Raw genomic sequence first — 13,525 nt, 5'->3', positions numbered from 1 at the left:
ACATAATAGCGTGAAAACATACTCAACATATATGATACACAGATAGGTACTTTGTATTTGAGGGCGTTTGGAATATGTTCGTCGGAAATGTTGTTCATTTATTTTAATGTGCATAATTTTTGTCAGATGAAAGTAAAACTTGCGTTACATTTGTAATGCAATCGAACGAAATTGCTTTCTGGCTTTACCTGAGCACATTTTCTGCCTTCAATTCAATCAAAGATAGTGATTAAGAAATTTCATAAAGATTCCAGAAGCATTTATACATATCTAAATCTTGTATTGATGGATGGAAATTGATTAGCACTAATTGAAAAAAAATAGATGTTTTTTGAGGTAATTTAAAAAAAATTTAATTCATCATGATGGAGAAAGACATTTTTAGGGTATGAACCAATAAAATAAAATCTCAAAGTGAGGGACGGAGTGAATAACTTCTAAAACTATAAACACATGAACAGACAGACATCTGTGTTCTATAGATTGTTGTAATTTTATGTTGAAATTTCCATCAAGTTTTAATAAAATGATCTTATTTTAAAGGTTGTCTAAATTGCCGAGTTTAAAAACGCGTTAGTTTAATGCGCCTATTTGGGTTTGAGGCAAAATTTCAGTTTCTCTGATTTATTTTTTAAATAATTTAATCAAAAATGCTCGATGCTGATAACTAGCCTACGACAGAGCTGTAATTTCATGAAATCCTTTTTTTTATTTATAGAATCAGTTCATTCTCAATTTATTCACTATCAATTCTGCTTTGAGGTCTTCAATTCTCTTTTGATTTGATGATAAGAGCTCAGATTCGAAGTTTTAATTATAAAAAACCTTAAAATTAATCTTTTTTCACTTGTTTTTTTAGAATAGTGGCATTTTACAAACACTTTCTAATCAATGAAAAAACCTTTAAAAAATAAACCTTTAAAAACCTATTTGATTTTAATCTAAACAAAAATCATAAACAACCCACAACTTTTTTTGGGCTCCTTTACGCAGAATTTATAAAGTTCAAAATATAACATAAAAAATATCAAAAGATTCCTAGAATTTTCTTAATTTTTGAGTTTGTGAATTCTTTAAATTATTTTTTCGTTTAAAATTCTATTACTCTCAAAATGTTTTTATTAGATATGCTGTTTTGCCAGCCGTTTCATCAAACGGATGTAAGCGCATTAAGCCCGCTACACAGTAGTCCAATTCTCAAAAAACCTGGCAAGAGGTCTGTTTTCAACAATTTAAATTGTTTGATAATAAAAATTTCACTAAAAACCATTTATAAGTATCACATTTTACTTTTTTTTACTATTTTTTTTTTAAATTTTTGTTTATTTTAACCTTTAAACTTAAAAAATTTAAATAGCTCAAGAAATTAGCCATGTTGTTGAATTCTTAACAGATTGCTACAAAATCTTTCACATCCTAGAAGGTTCATTGAATCGAAAATTTTCTCAGAATTGCCTTCGAAAAAAATTAAATCAATGTAGATTGACATGACAACGCTATGGTGCTTGTTTTTTATTTTTTATAACTGACCCCGAGCAGACTATGATGCCCAAATCGATAGTAAACTGAGACCTTCATATGGTGTCAACAGCAAACTGATAGCATTTTTTGGTGTCGAATTTTTCTGGAGAGCAAAAACAGGCATAAAGGCCTCGAAAATATTTTTCTGACAGCAAACTAAGACCAAATTTAGGCTTCAACAGCAAAGTTCAAGCAAAGTTTGGTGTAGAATTTGTACTGATAGCAAAATTAGCAATCATTGAGGTATACAATATTAACATAAAAAACTAACCGGAGACCAAAGTTATAGCATTATATGCTGTCAATTACCCATTGGCAAAATAAGGTGTTATTGAAGTATCCTTCATTTATTTAGCAAAGAAAAAACCCGAATCTGGAATCAAAATTATACATAATCTATAAGGTAATTTAAAAACATGATCAAGGTGTAGAAAAATTATTTATTCAAACATTGTACAATGTATGTATCGGGAAATGGACTCTCTAAATGAAATTGTTATATCAGAATTTGGCATCAATAGCAAAATATTAACAGTGATAACACCTTATGCTTCGAATTTTACGATATAGTAAAATAAGGCATTAGGAAAATATCATAAATTTTCATGAACAATTTATGTAACTACAAATAAGGATTAAGGCTTTAGTGGTTTTGGATATTCTAAAATGACTTAATCAATTCCATAAAGGTGTTAATTTTTGTATGTAAGTAAAAGCACCCAACAAATGCAGCCGAATTCATAAAAATACAAAAAAAAATCAGAAATTTTTCAAGTTTAAATGTTTAATTTTCAAATTCCAGAAAAAATTATTAGGCATAACTTATTTGAATATTAAGGAATAAATATTACTTTAAAGTCCTCAATTTCAAAAATACAAACTGAAAACTACTTACTCATCTACCCTTGTTACATTAAAACTACCCTACCACACCAATAATTAATTTTCAATCATCAATTTCAAGTAAAATGAGGCTCTACTATTTAGGTACGAATAACTGCAACAGAAAACATTGCACGAAATTTAGCTTTCAAATTATGGGAGATTTTTTTTAAGTAGGGGAGAGTGGGGTACTATGGGCCACTTTTTTGCTTTGCTTCATAACTTCTTTATTATAAAACATTTGAAAAAAAAAAAATAAATGGAAAGGTTTTCTACATATTTAAGGTATTATTAGGAATTTTTTGTTTTTTTTTTCAAATACATTAATTTCCCGAGTTCTGACTGTCTTAAAATGTCATTTTTTTGGATTAGAAAAACTGTGGGGAAACGTGGGCCACCAAATCCAAATTGACAAGATAACGTGCAAAGTATATGAGTTGACCGTAAACTGGAATTTCATAATTCATTTAGTTATTTTAAAACAATTCCAGATGAGGAAATAAAAAAGAGAGTTGTTTATGATCGAATAGTTCCTAAAACCTGGCTTGCGAACGTTTCGGCAAAATTCCTTATGTAGCATTTTTGTTCATCTCTATCGCATTAGAAAAGATGGACAAAACATGATGGACAAAGATGTTTTATCAAAAGTTCCTTTTCCACGTGAAAGAACATGACAAAACCCAGATCATAAGCGTATGAGTATATTTTTGTCATGTACTTTAGTTCTCACACGAATGCAATTTTGCGGGGAAAACCAGCTTGCGCAAAGCGACGACGACGGCAGTTGGATTGAGATTTTTAACACACAGCTGAGATATTTAGAGTGGCCCATGTTTCCCCATGGCCCACGTTACCCCACTCTCCCCAATACTAACACTTATATGAAGGATTGGGAGTTTAAAACTAACAAACTCTTTTTCTCTGGAAAATTTAATAAAATAAATAAATTTTATTTTTATTTTGTTATTTTGACTTGAATACAAACTTACGTTAAGTCAAATACCAAAACATTGTTTATTATAAGTTCATTAGAAAAATGAACTATCATAATAAAATTTAACAAATTTGAAAGAAGATTTATTTTAATAATAATTTTTTAAAGCTGAAAGTACCGTTTTTCATCGTTTTATGTATATAAATAATGTTATTTATATAAATATTTTTATACGATCTGTCATAACAGTTTAACTTCGAATTAAATGTAAAAGTATGATTTACTTCATACATTTGAAATATTCTGAAACGAAAAAAAAGAAATCAAATCCATCCCGGCTGAAGGATCGAGCCAATGCGAGCAAAACGTATTAATCATTATTTTTCAAACGAAACCATGAAAATAGAACGAGTCATAAAATTTAACAGAGCTGTTGTTGGGAGGTGGCCTAAGATTTTTAATTCCTTCGATAGACTATTTCGCGTTCCACAATCCCAACTATGGTCTAGGCAAGTAATCGGTGGGCTTCAATGGTCCTTCTTCTTTCGCATGCACAGAACAGATAAACGCGTATGGTTTGGTTCCAAAAACACAACTTTAATTAAAACAAGTATATTGACTTTGAACTTATATTACATGGAGTTTACTTAAACTAAACATGAATATACATGACCGTGCTAATTGGTGATCGAACGAGTACTGACTCTACAACTAAGCCTACGCTAGAATCCCCATTTGACCACTCACTGCTCCCTCTTATGTAACCTTTGCCAGAAATTCTCCCGTAGCAAGAGCCTTGAGAGCCCGCGGCATCATTGATGGCTCCAATTGATCGTTACTGACGGTAATAATGATGATCCTCTCGAAATTTGATCCACTATTTGGGAGGGAGAAAAATTGCTCCCACTAAAACGATTGTTTGTAACTGCCATCGCTAGCTGACCACGACAGGTTTGTATCTACGCAGCACAATTTCCAAAACCATTTGGGGGATAATCAATCAGGGTGAGGTGATCGCTTTTTGACTCCAACATTCTCACCCACCCTGAAATTTCCAGAAATTTCTGAAAAGAAACAAAATATCCTCTTCGACGTACAATTTGATATTTTTGAATTGTTGAAATTATTGGGATTCACTATCACTGTAGATTGGTAAAACGCAAACCTTCTCGGCCTCTCGTGTAATTGATCCAGATGCCGTTTTTAATTTCACCACACGTACAGTGCCATCGGACCCAGGGTACACCTCTTCTATCCTGCCCATCCTCCAGTTGCAGGGCGCAGTACGCTCATCACAAACAACAACTAACCGTCCAACTTCGACCTTTACAGGAGACTTCCAACGTTTGTTTCTTCCTTGCAGCAGGCTAAGATATTCGTGATGCCATCGTTTCCAAAATAACTGTTTCTTTTTACATATCAACTGAAAATGGCTGAGACGATTATCAGGGCATGCTTCCATATCTTCTTCGGGCAAATCCTGCAAACTAGTACCAATGATAAAGTGAGCCGGAGTTAGCGGTTCCAAATCAGTCGGATCATCCTTCAACGGCATAATCGGGCGTGAGTTTAGGCAAGCTTCAGCTTGAATTACGAGTGTTGATAAATCTTCTGGTGGAGGAGGGGTTTCGCCAATCACAATCAACAAATGTTTCTTTGCCGACCGAACCGCAGCCTCCCAAAGCCCCCCAAAATGCGGAGAGGCAGGAGGACTAAAGTGCCACTGAATCATCAGCCTTGAGCATTCCTTGGAAACCTTTTCATGATGCGTTTTATTTTTTAACAGACGCTGCAACTCTACAAATTTGTTTCTTGCGCCAACAAAATTGGTTCCATTATCTGAAAAGATTTGTGAACAAAATCCGCGCCTAGAAATGAACCGTTGCAAAGCCTTAATGAAACAATCGGTAGACAGATCCGTCACGAGCTCCATGTGGACAGCCTTTGTGCACATGCATATAAAGATAGCTACGTAGGCCTTGACCGCTGGGCGACGGGGAGCTGGTCTAGTGTACATTGGCCCAAAATAGTCCACACCTGTATTTGCGAATGGTCGGGACTCCGTTACACGGACCGCTGGTAAGTCTCCCATCAGCTGTTGAATGGGCGTAGGCCTTGACCGGAAACACTTGATGCATTTATGCACTATTTGCTTGGCAACGCTTCTGCCGCCTAGTGGCCAGAATTTTTGGCGAACCGATGCAAGAAGGAGCTGAGGTCCGGCATGCATAAGGCGAAGATGATAATGCTCAAAAATTAATCGGGTGATGATATGTCTTGCAGGTAGGATCACTGGATTTTTGAAACCGGCAATTTCGGAAGAATTTTTCAAACGACCACCTAAACGAACCAATCCATCCTCGTCTAAAAACGGGCGAAACCATTTCAACGGAGATTTTGAGGAGACATCTTCGTTTTTCCTTAGTGCTGTAATTTCCGCCGCAAACGTTTCCTGTTGAACTCGATGAATCAAAACTCTTTCAGCTTCTTTTATTTCAGCGCTGGACAGAAATGCATTAGGTTCACCTTCTAATTTTTTTTGAATCAGTTTCATAAAGCGTAATAAATATGCCGTTTTCCTAATCATTTCAAAATAACTAGAGAATTTCCCAAAAAACCATTCATTGAAGTCAGCGTAGCTCGATCCTGTTGCAGCAACTGTTGTGCGTCGTAGCTCGTCATTTCCAACGTCTGCTGGAATATCATCTGATGAAGTTGGCCACTGTTCCCTGTTTTCCTTCAACCATGCTGGTCCGTTCCACCAGAAATGATTATCCTCTATGTTTGTAGGTGATATTCCTCTTGAGATTAGATCTGCCGGATTGTCTAAGCCTGATACATGTCGCCATTCACATCCGTTTGTTAGAGTTTGAATTTTTGATACTCTGTTGGCTACAAAGGTAGTCCACGTCAGTGGTGGAGCTTGAATCCATCTCAACACGCAGGTCGAGTCTGTCCAAAAAATAGTGCCGATGGTTTGGATTTTTACCGCCTTTCTCACCTTCTCCTCGAGTTCAGCAACTAGCAGCGCTCCACATAGCTCTAAGCGCGGAATGCTCTGGCATTTTAATGGTGCTACCTTTGATTTAGACGACAACAACTGAATTTTAACCGCGCCTTGGGCATCGAAACTCCGAACATAAATACAACCACCGAACGCTCGCTCTGACGCGTCCGAAAAGCAATGAAATTCCACTGTAATTGCATTAGGCAAAATAACGCAACGGTTCACCTGGATCTGATTGAAAACAGGTAGCTGATAGTAGTAGTTCCTCCAAATCTCACCCACCGTAGAAGGCACAGGTTGATCCCAGCCCAACCTATTTCCGCATTCATCTTTAAGAGTCCAGAGCTGCTGCATCAATATCTTTGCCTTGGTTATTGCTGCACCAAGTAATCCCAATGGGTCAAAAAGCGTGGCAATAACCGATAAAATACGACGTTTGGTTAAAGTTTCGTGTTCAGGAAGCACAGGTACATTGAAACGAAACATGAGAACATCTGAGTTGGGTAGCCAAGATAACCCAAGAGTTTTCACCGATGGATCTGCGTCGAGATGTATCGATGAATCCAAAATTGCCAGGTTTTCCTTAGACACACTCTCCAAAATTTGTTTAGCGTTCGAAGCGAATTTTCGGAGACGGAATCCACCGCAAGTAGCAGCTTTTTCCAGCTGAATCCTCAGCTCGAGTGCTGTCTCAGCGTCGTCCGCCCCCGTAATAACGTCATCCATGTAAGTATCCTCCAAATATGCTTTCGCTGCCAACGGAAATCGATGCCTTTCATCTAACGCCAATTGCTTCAGAACCCTTGTTGCCAGGAAGGGCGCGGCCTTCGTCCCGTAAGTAATTGTGTTCAGTTCATACGTTTTAACTTCGTTTAATGGAGAGGCGCGCCATAGAATGGTTTGCAACGGCCTATCCTTAGGGTTGACCAGCACCTGTCGAAACATTTTCTCCACGTCTGCTACTACTAATATCTGTTTCGTTCGGCATCGGAGTATAATTTCTCTTAAATCATCCTGAATGACAGGGCCAGTAAGTAGAAGATCGTTCAGTGAACATCCTGAAGAAGTTTTGCAGGATGCATCAAAAACAACTCTTAATCGGGTAGTTGTGCTGTCCTCTTTAATAACAGGGTGGTGTGGTAAATAACATCGCTTAACTGAACTAACCTCCTGGGGAATAATTTCTTGCATATGCCCTAACATTTCGTATTCGGCCATAAACAAAAGATATTGTTTTCGAAGTTCTTCGTTTCTTGCTAATCGTCTCTCGGTGGAATGTAAACGTCTCAAGGCAATATCCTTCGAGCTTCCTAATTGGCCCCAAATGTTGGTAATTTTTGGAAGTGACACTATATAACGGCCCTCTCCATTACGCTTTATGGATTCCCGGAACATATCTTCACAACGTTGTTCCTCTGGTGAGTATTTCCGGCTGGTTCCAACTTCTTCTGCAGCCCAGAATCGTGTGAGAATTTCTTCCAATTTCGCTTCCATAGAAACGTGGCAATTAAGTTTTAGTGATTGACTTGGATCCGCGAGCCCTCCACTAACGATCCATCCAAATACAGACTCTGTAAGTGCCGGCATGCCATCCCCTAAGGAAATTCTACGGCCAGTCTCAAAATATTCAAAAAATGCCTCGATTCCAAGAACGATGTCGACCGACTTGGATTCGAAAAATGACGGATCTGCCAGTTTAAATCCGTCTGGTATTTTCCATTCCCTTGTGTTGATTGTAGTAGTTGGTAGATTCGCTGTTACCCTTGGAAGCACAAGAAAACTCATTGGCTTGTTGAAGTTAGAGTTTTTAGACTTGATAACAGCGTGCACTCTTTGCTTCACCTTTAAAGAGGCTTGACCAATTCCAGACACGGAAATTTGAACCCTTTCGCGTGACAAGTTAATCCTTTGACTTAATGTTTCTGTAATGAAGTTACTTTCCGAACCCGAATCCAGGAGCGCTCGAGCCGGAACCTGACAGCCTATGTCATCCTCAATCAACACCACTGCAGTCGCTAATAAAATTCGTGAAGTGTTATAAGCGTTGCAATTAGAAACGGTAGTGCTTGTAGTCGCCGTGGTAGTCACTTCAAAAGACGGGTTTGATTCTTCAGCCTCCTCCGTAGCTGATGACGTGTTGCTGATCCTAACCTGGGAATCCTCCAGAACTCCATCCTGCCGGTTGGTTTTGAAGCATACGAGCGTATGGTGTCGCCCTTTACAGATTCTACACGAGAATCTTGACTGGCATTCCTTAGCATGGTGACCAATTCTAAAGCAATTCCGGCACAACGAATGACTTTTCAAAAACGCATCTCGTTCGTTTACTGGAAGATGTCTAAAATCGGAGCATTGATGCAAAAGATGATCCTCCTTACATAACGCACATTGAATTCCAATTGACTGTGCAGTAGCGTAACTCGTTCTAAGTAAAGTGGGCCTTGATCTATTTGTAGAATTTTGATTAACTCCTTTAGATTCTATCACTTTCGGCGGAAGCGATTCCAGGATCCTAATACGTCGATGGAGAAAACTGATTAAATCTTCTATGGTATCCTGTTCTTCTGTTGAGGAATGCTCTTCCCAAGATCGACGAGTTACATGATCCAGACGTGCAGTGAGGAAATTAACCAACAACAAATCTTTATAATCGTTAACATGAACCACCTGGTCAAGAGTGTGAACTATTCTCTCGAATCCATCTAAAAGGGACTGGAGCTCCGTCACCGATTCCTTGTGCATCGTGGGTAGGCCAAACAGGGAGCTAATCTGTCTTCTCTTTAATAGCTTACTATTACTGTACCGATTGACGAGTGTGTCCCATGCTACCTGATAATTAGCTTGTGATACTTGAATAGGATCTAGTAGGGCCCTGGCTTCTCCTTGCAAGCATCCTTTCAGATAATAGAACTTTTCAATATCTGGAAGTTCTGGTTTAACATGAATTAAGGAAATAAACAGATCTCTAAACCCGAGCCATTCATCAATATCACCTGAGAAGGAAGGTAACTTGATTTGAGGTAGTCTAATATGGTCATGTGTTTCTTGAATTGTCGAATCTAATCCCCTAGGCAACTGTCCAGAACTATTCGGTACGGTACGATCCTTAACCTTGCTCAACATGAAAGCCTTTGCTTGATAATAAAGATTACTAAACTCTCGTCTTTTCCGCTCAATATTTGGATTATCTTCCTCAACATGTTCCTCGTGTGATTGAATATCTATCATCACATTTTCGAAACCTTCCCACAGCTCGTCCAACCTTGTAAGCCGCACCTCGATCATCTCCGTCATGGTATCGTCCGTAAAATCCTCCACAAATCGGAAAATGTCCTGTAGGGATGCCTGGATGTTGGAACATTTCACCGTCAGGTGCCTCAGTGATGGGTCTTCCTTCTTCGTAGTTCTTGAGCCCGGCATGACGTTGCGTAACCGTAATGCAGTAGTAGAGATGGGTAGGGATGTAGTAAGCCACTAAATACGTCCAGCTTCGGCCAAACATATACTGCAGTAATTTACCTCAACAAAAAAATCAGGGGCACTTCAGGTTGTTGTTATCCGCAATGCTTCACTTATGGTGATACTCAATGTCCAAACGCCCAAAAGACAGAACGTCTCCGAGGTGAAATGTCGCAAATTGAGATAGTCGTTCTGGCGAACGGTTGATTCTCAGGGAATGCGTAGGTAGTAATTCGAAGAGGATACAAATTTTTATTTAAAAGGGGTGTATTAACTGTGCCCAAGCGACGGTAGAACATACACTATTCTAAGGTTATTTACCTGAGAAACCTTTTCCTGCGCTGCCTCCTCTTCTAATGTGGTCGACTTCTTGGTGATTGGTAGATAATCCTTTTTTCGTATGGTACCGGTGTTGTGTGGTCGGAATTTTGCCAAAACCGATTTGTGATTTTCCTTGTAGTCCGATGCGTTAACCGAGCTCGAAGAGAGATGAGTTGAAGATCCAAAGGGGTGTTAGGATGTTGCTAACTATTGGCTGAACATATACTGTGAATCTGTTGCTTAAATTTACCTGGAAAAACAGGCGGCCGGCCTGTCAGTATTTGGTTCTGCCAAGTTAGTCCTCTACGTTCCTCCGTATTGTGATTAGGATGTATTCGTTCGAACCCAGAACCCAGAAACAATGGTTTCTGCGGTTATCCGGAAAATCGTTCCTCGAGTAGTTTGAACCACGTGCACGCAAAAGAATAATGTGTTAGCGGGGTCCTGAACTGTGGCTGAACATATACTGGTAATCTGTGTCTTATATTTTACCTGACAAAAGTAACACGATGCCTATCCAGTATTTCGATAATCAGCTTCGTCCATCCAATCGATTTTGTAAATTTCTAACAATGATGTGGAAATGTGGTTCGTGCAAGATGGCTAATTAGGACGCCGGCATGCAATGGCGAGCCTTCCCTCCAACTCCAAACGTAATGGCGCCAAGTTCCAACAAAACCACAATGGCCCTTGGTATAAGGTATTGGCACGTCAATTTACTGCCCCGTGGTTCCTCATATCCGGTTCGAAGGACCAATGTTGGGAGGTGGCCTAAGATTTTTAATTCCTTCGATAGACTATTTCGCGTTCCACAATCCCAACTATGGTCTAGGCAAGTAATCGGTGGGCTTCAATGGTCCTTCTTCTTTCGCATGCACAGAACAGATAAACGCGTATGGTTTGGTTCCAAAAACACAACTTTAATTAAAACAAGTATATTGACTTTGAACTTATATTACATGGAGTTTACTTAAACTAAACATGAATATACATGACCGTGCTAATTGGTGATCGAACGAGTACTGACTCTACAACTAAGCCTACGCTAGAATCCCCATTTGACCACTCACTGCTCCCTCTTATGTAACCTTTGCCAGAAATTCTCCCGTAGCAAGAGCCTTGAGAGCCCGCGGCATCATTGATGGCTCCAATTGATCGTTACTGACGGTAATAATGATGATCCTCTCGAAATTTGATCCACTATTTGGGAGGGAGAAAAATTGCTCCCACTAAAACGATTGTTTGTAACTGCCATCGCTAGCTGACCACGACAGGTTTGTATCTACGCAGCACAATTTCCAAAACCATTTGGGGGATAATCAATCAGGGTGAGGTGATCGCTTTTTGACTCCAACAGCTGTTTTTAAATTGTGTATCAAATTTCATAAAGTTTCACTTCATCTTGCTTTCTTTTAGAAGAAAAAAATAATTTACTTTTCTGATGCAAACGGAATTATTCCAAGACATATAATCGATGTCACTGATCCAACCGTGGACAAAACAAACTGTGAAAAGAGGTGAAAAGTAAACAAATTTCCGGTAGCAGCTGTGGCTGTAATAAACAGAATTAGAAAATTGACAGTTTTATGGCAGTTTCGCAGTTTTGTTCATTTCTGTAGGTAGGTAATAACAGTAAGTTTATAATTCTTCAACAAAAAATCTTAACGTTAATGTACTATTTAGTTTCTTCGACCTGATTGCTGTTGGATCTCCCGGAATGGATTTAACGCACTTCAAAGCGATGGGGCTCCTAAGTCGGATTGAAATTCTGCGATTAGAACCGAGGGCAAAGGATTTGGCAAAGTACTTCATGTTCCTGTTGATAAATCCCAGCTTCCTGTTCAGGAAAAGTGATTTCATAGATCATAACATTGCGGGACGAACTGTTTTTTGGAAGCGGAATCAAGTTAATATTCCGGTGGAAACCAATAAAGAGATTTTCTTGCTCACTGAATATTTGGTAAGTTTGGTTTCCTCTAGTGGAAATATTTAATTTAGAAATTGTTTGTTTAGTTCTGTTTGGCAAATTTTCTTGAACATTTGATCTTTAAAAGACATTCCAGTTTCTAGATATAGGTGAGGAATCAAGTATCCTCATTTTTCCCAACTGTGGATAAATTGTATAAGCATTTAGGAACTAGCATTCATGGTTCACACCCAGCCATTTTGCACTTCTTGTGTTGAACCATACCTAACATTTGCAATTCGCGTTTAGAAGGTATCAAATTCAAGAAGGCATATCTCTTATAATTCTATTTAGTAAGAATAGGGCTAGATGTGTACTTAAGCCTAGTCGACTAAGGCTATGTTGTTGACACGACTTTCGTTGTCTGTTGCTGTTGAGACAGCCTCAATAGGTGAAAGCAATTGCTGTTGTTATTTTTGAGCAGTTTTGTTAGTCAAATACTAAGATTAGCAACGTTATTCTAATTCTGGAGCAGGTGTAATGTATTTGCTTCTTCAAACTTTTTCATACCTAGTTAAACAAATACTTCCAAATTTTGCCATTCTTGAATTCGAGCTTAGACAAGGTATACAAGGCACATACCACCTAATAAGTGATATGAAAAAGTATGTAAAAATCAACCGCTTCGGTAGCTTCAACTTAAAACGAATTCAAGAATAGAAAAATATGAAAGCATCTGTAAAAAGGTTTAAAAAAAAAATAACAAAAAGTAAACATTACTTTACACCTGCTCAAGAACTAAAACATTTGTATGAAGCTCCCTCAGTAAGGCTATGTTTTGAACCAACTGCAATCAAAGTGTCAAAATCAATTACATATATCTACTTTAGGGCATTTGTCAATTTTGAGGTGAAAACAACAATCATTGATAGATAAACAATCACGAAACTATTCATCGATTACCTTTTGAAATCACAACGAACAAGCAGGGAAACAAGGAAGGTTTCTGGAATTTAAAAATCTTGATCAAAAATCAAATCTCATGCGGTTTTAGAACTGTTCTGAGAAACTTTTTTTTTTTAATTTCTCAATCACAATTTATTGTTTTGTATTACCAGTTATCAGAGCTTTTATTATTTACAGAAAGGATTTATTCACATACAACAACTTGATAAATTTTTAACCTCAATTCGTTCTTTTAGCATAAGTATTCTTATAATTATGCCTAGGAAAATCAAATTCCATGAACTAGCTTTAGACCATTTCATGAAAAAGGCGCTATTTTAAAACATGAAAAGATGTCTCATACAAATGTGATATTATTTTTCCGAATTATGATGGAACGCTGCCTTGGGAAGAATTTCAGCTTGCTGTAAATTTTCTTGAAAAAAAAAAATTGAACGTTGCCAAAATTTGGCTTTTATTTTCATTTGCTGTTCGCATAGTAATGCGAATTGTTGCTTTCTGTGGTGATGTCCGTTTTCAAACTGTAGTT

The 13,525-nt window shown here is 37.9% G+C and overlaps 2 protein-coding genes across 3 annotated transcripts in view; one reads left to right on the top strand and one right to left on the bottom strand.

Moving 5' to 3' along the window:
• LOC129742336 (uncharacterized) overlaps positions 1-13,525 on the top strand; it is a 390,821-nt gene that overhangs the window by 92,304 nt on the left and 284,992 nt on the right. The window lies entirely within an intron of this gene.
• Positions 4,461-9,764, bottom strand: LOC129742123 (uncharacterized). The gene has a single exon (XM_055733968.1). The coding sequence runs from the start codon at positions 9,762-9,764 to the stop codon at positions 4,461-4,463; it is 5,304 nt and encodes a 1,767-aa protein (XP_055589943.1).

This window comes from Uranotaenia lowii, chromosome 2, assembly GCF_029784155.1.
Source record: "Uranotaenia lowii strain MFRU-FL chromosome 2, ASM2978415v1, whole genome shotgun sequence".
NCBI classification, from domain to species: Eukaryota; Metazoa; Arthropoda; class Insecta; order Diptera; family Culicidae; genus Uranotaenia; species Uranotaenia lowii.
The sequence above is the reverse complement of the archived record's forward strand: the minus strand, read 5'-3'. Positions and strand labels throughout refer to the sequence as shown.

What these genes read in the sequence shown, in the direction of transcription:
- LOC129742123 (XM_055733968.1), bottom strand. Translation starts at nt 9,764, where the DNA reads ATGCCGGGCTCAAGAACTACGAAGAAGGAAGACCCATCACTGAGGCAC.